This window comes from Pistacia vera, unplaced genomic scaffold, assembly GCF_008641045.1.
Source record: "Pistacia vera cultivar Batoury unplaced genomic scaffold, PisVer_v2 Contig277, whole genome shotgun sequence".
Taxonomy (NCBI): Eukaryota; Viridiplantae; Streptophyta; class Magnoliopsida; order Sapindales; family Anacardiaceae; genus Pistacia; species Pistacia vera.
In genome coordinates, this window is record NW_022196087.1 from 671871 (window position 1) to 676673 (window position 4803).

At 44.0% G+C, this 4803-nt stretch overlaps 1 protein-coding gene across 1 annotated transcript; it reads right to left on the reverse strand.

The window, feature by feature from the left end:
- Positions 1-316: 316 nt before the first annotated feature.
- Positions 317-1516, reverse strand: LOC116133924. Its single transcript, XM_031419593.1, has one exon. It carries the CDS (start codon positions 1514-1516, stop codon positions 317-319), a length of 1200 nt encoding a protein of 399 aa, XP_031275453.1.
- Between the last annotated feature and the right edge of the window lie 3287 nt (positions 1517-4803).

A 4803-nucleotide genomic window follows, 5' to 3' on the forward strand; every position in this document is an offset into this window, starting at 1 on the left:
GTCTTTCAATCAATCTGGGCCGACTGAAACTGTAAATCTATAAATCGGTCTAGGATGATTGAAGCTGTAACTTATGAATCGGTCCTGGTCGATTGAAGGTCTAAACTTAGGAATCAGTCTGGGCCGATTGAAGGTCTAAACTTATGAATCAGTCTAGGCCGATTGAAGGTATTAACTTATGAATCGGTCTAGGCTGATTGAAGGTGTAAACTTATGAATCAGTTTGGGGCGATTAAAGGTGTATATTTATGAATCAGTCTGGGCCGATTGAAGGTGTATATTTATGAATCAGTATGAGTCAATTGAAGGTGTATACTCAAGAGGGCGGATGGATGGATTGGACTTCATGGTGATGGTTGGCTCGGGCGTAGCGCTTGGCTGAGGAATAGCTGACCTCACTGATCTTCGACCCTCTAGAAATAATTGAGCAGAGCCCCTTTGGTGTTGGTTCTCGTGGAGGTGGAGATGTTTCTTTTGAGCTTCTCTGGCTGACTGTATTTTTGTCTTTATTTGTCAATAGATCTCGGAGATGTCCCCTCTTGAGTAGTGCTGCAACTTCCAACCGTAGGGTGATGAAATCTACGGTGTTATGACCATGGTCACCGTGGAATTCGCACCACTTAGTCGTGTCCCTCCTTGCTTCGGGATTGAGCTTGTTCGGCCACTTGACGGTATGTCCCATCCCTTTCATGATTGCCATGACTTGGGTTGGTTCGACGTTAAAGTTGTAATCTGGAACTTTGTATTGGCTCGATCTGGATGGTCTATTGTCGGTTCTAATTAGCGGGTGGTCATATGGTTTTTTAACTTTGTTCAGATTGCATGGAGAGGGTTGGTAACGGGGCTCAATCGATTTGGACTCTAACCTTCTATCATTCCACCTTTGGTGACGGTCGTCATACCTGGCATGCCTCATCTGGTTCATTTCATCTTCCTCCCACCTTATTTGAATCACAGATCTAGCTAAGGCATCTTCCATCGTGATGTAGCCGAGCTTTGTCAGGTCTTTGTATAGTTCTCCATCTAGGAAGAGACCCTTTCTAAAGGTGTCTATTGCCGTCTCTGGGTTACAGGAGGGGATGAAGATTTTTTCATTATTGAATCTGCTGATGTATTCTCTCAGCAGCTCCCCCCTCTTCTGATAGACTCTGTACAGGTCGGCTGATAGTTTCTCGAGTTTCTTGCTATTGGCAAATTGTTCAACGAAGGTGTCGGTGAGTTGGGCAAATAAGTTAATTGAATAGTTTGGGAGGTTAGTGTACCACTGAAGAGTTGGGCCATAGAGGCTTGAACCGAAACTCTTACACATGTAGGCTTTCCTTAGTGCTCGGGGTATCGAGACTGCAAACATCTGCTGCTTGTAAGAGGTTATGTGGTTATCTGGGTCGGTTGTGTCGTCGTAGGGCTTCATGCTGGGGATGGTGAATTTGTGTGGTATCTCGGCTAGTGCGATTACTTCTACAAAGGGTGAATCGGCATAGCAGTGAGGTTGGCTCTTTTTTGTTGGGATTGGCATTCCGGGTATGCTCCTCATCACTGCCTAAATGTCGGCCAGTCTTTTGGCTAATATTTGCTCCATGGGAGAGGCGAATACCACTAGGTCGTCCTGGTTGACTCGGTTGGCTACGTGATTTGCACTCGATGCGTTTTGGTAGTGTAATATCCCACTTGAGGTACGTATTTAAGAGTTGTTGTATTAGTTAAAAGTTTATTGTTTCAACTTAAATTGAGTTTGTATGTTGAATTGTTGCCTTGAAATTGGTTGAGTTTTGGTGAAGTTGGAATCCAATCTTCGCCGGGGCGAAGAAGAAGCTTCGCCGCGGCGAGGAGGAGAAGTGGCATTACGGGTAGGTTCTGCCCTATTTCGCCGAGGCGACGAAAAATGCTTCGCCGCGGCGAAGAGCCTAAAACAAAGATTCTTGAGTTTTCTAGAGAATTCTTCTTTTGGGACACAATGACCATTCTACCCCTATTTAGTAGGAAAAGTGGGGAGTAAATTGAAAGGAAATTTAGTAGAGATTGTGTTTGTATGGGGGTGTAGCTGTAAAGAATCAAAGGATATAGATGGAATTTTCAAGAAAGGACAAGGGCAAAATGGGAAATGAAGCTTTTAATATGAACTAAAAAGAGTAAAGTGTAGAGAAAGCCCTTATTCATTTCATTCCACCGCCTCTTCCAATTGCCCATATTCTCTCAATTTCTCCACCCAATTTTCCAAGAGTTCTAAGGGATTTAAGAAGGGTTTTGAGTAGAGATTTCATCTAAAGCTTCCTAAGGTAAGAATTCATGCTTTAGATGTGAGTTTTCTTGTATTTATAGTGAGGTCTTATTGTGTTGTTGCTGTCCTTGTGGTTGTTTTGAGTTGTAGAGAAGAGACAAGTCCACAAAGGGAAGGAAAAGTGCTAAGGAACCCATCTTTGCACAAGGTAAGTAAATCCAACCAAGTTGAGTTATGACTAAGCTTTGAGTAGAGACTTATTTTAATTATGTATGTACATGGTATACCTACTGAAAATTGAGATGAGATGTGTGCTTAGTCTTAGTAGTTGGGATTGATTAAATATGAGAAGTGTTGTTGATATGTGTATTGAGAATGGAGTTTGAGATGAAGTTTGAGAGATGTTGTGTAATCCTTTTTGGGAGTGCTTTTCTTGACAGGGATTATGAGTAATTGAGGGAGTTTTTCCCCAATTTGGATGGCTAGAAAAATGAAGTTTAGTAGTAATTTTCGTAGGGTGTTTATATGCACATGAGATGTTTGAGGAAATGCCTAAGTGAAATCTGCCCTGTCACTGCCGTAACTTTCTGAGTAATTTTTGAGTATCTTACGGTTCGAACTGGGCTGAGACCAAAACAGAGAAGTTGTAGCCCTGTTTCTAAGCTTTGAAACGAGACCAGAACCGTAGTAATCCGAGGTGTATAGCATAAGTTATGGCCGTTTTAGTGTGACTGGTGCAGAATGACTGTTTTGAGGAAATCTTGTAGTTGGCATTTCATTAGTGCATTAGGGAGCATGAGATAGCTCTACACCTTTGTTTATACACTTGAGAAGTAGTTTGAGATTTAGTATAGACTGTGAGTATAAGTTCTTTAAGAGTTAAGAGAATAGAGTAGGTTGTGCGATGGGGAACCCGTGAGTAATGGGTAGAGTATTCCCGCATGTACGCCGCATTGAGAGTGCGGCATGAGTATCAGATAGAGAAGTGGTGTAGCCCGTGAGAGTGCATGCGGATGAGGGCTATACCCGAGTACCCGAGAGAGAGAGATTATACACTCACATGGCCAAGGGTTCCGAATCCATGCATAACCGAGTCCGATCGGCTAGAGTGAATAGAGGTCACGTAGAGCGGGAGTGAGTCCCGGCCGTGCCCCCGGTGAGATGGGGTCGTGATTTATGAAAGAGTTATGAGAAAAGAGTTTCTAAGAGAAAGAGAAAGAGGAAAAGAAAGACGCACCCAAAGAGTTATTGAACGAGGAGTTGTAAGGAAAGAATTAGAGAAAGAGAGTTACGGGGCTAGTATGAGTAGAGGATTTACTTACTGGGCATTGTTTAGTGCTCACCCCGTTGTTTTCCCATGTTTTGCAGGACCTAGGTAAGGACACTGTCAGATGGATGTCGGCGTGCGAGGAGGAGTGGCTACACTGTCCCTGATGTTTTGATGACTTTTTGTATACGTTATATATATTTTGTGTAAAAATGCATATGTTTGTAAAGAGTATGTATATATGTTTAATAAAAGAAAAACTTGGGCCCAATTTCTTTATGTTATTTTATATGTATTTCATTATAATCTATTGAGTAGTAGTGGCTATTACAGGTAGGTCAATCCACGTGGTGTAGCTTGACGGATCACCTAGTTGTGTGCCGCTTGGTAGCTTGGATCCCTATTCATTCCCTCTGGTTGGGTGACTCCCATCATGACCGATCAGGTGTTTCGCCCCACATGGATTGTAAGGGTGGTTATTTAGGATTCGCTCGGTTCGATAGGATGGATGGACTCGAGCGGGATGGTTTGAAGGAGTGGGGGACCACTCGACCCACAAGGATGAGCTGAGCCAAGTGGGGTTTGGGTAGGGATGATTGACTGAAGGTGAGACGGGATGGCGAGGATGGATGGTTCTTGTTGTAGTGGGCTTTCTGTCACTTGGACGCCTTGATCTCGCGCCTGAAGTGGACCGACTGAGAGTGGCTCTATCGGCAGCCCCCGTTCACTATTAGTCAGGGCTGAATCGTTAGTTAATGACGAACATAGTTGGCATGACCTCGTATCCGAGATCGTGGTCTGTGTTCTAGAGTTTGGAGAGGTTGCATAGACGGAACTGCGGCATGAAACCGATTGGGTTGTACCTGACAAGGCAGGAGCTCAAGATCATAAAACTGACTTAGCTTCTCTTTTAGAGATTAGTTCTCGCCCTGATAGAGGCGTTTTCAGTCTGGATGGTAGTGTTCTCAACTTCCAGTGTGGCCACCTTGTTTGAGTGTTGTTGCATGAGGGTGGTTAAAGCCTCTAGTTTGGCCTCGAGGCCAGGATTAGTGTTATCAGAATTGTCAGCCATAGAGAGTTTGTTTACGTAGCAGGGTTTGTGAGACGAATGATTGCCAGAGGTCCCATGGTGGACTCCAAACTGTAGATGCAAAAATCTACCTTTACGAAAAAGGGGACTAATCCCGTGAGGTTGAGGCCATTAGTGATCTACTGCACCTGCACACGTAAGAAAACAAGCATGAAGCGGACAAAAAACACCGGGGTGGTGTTTTCTGTAGGCACTCCGACGCTCAAGTCAGCAAGGCTGAGTAAGGCT

Excerpts from the sequence above, each read along its gene's own strand:
- LOC116133924 (XM_031419593.1), bottom strand. The coding sequence starts at position 1,516 with ATGCCAATCCCAACAAAAAAGAGCCAACCTCACTGCTATGCCGATTCA.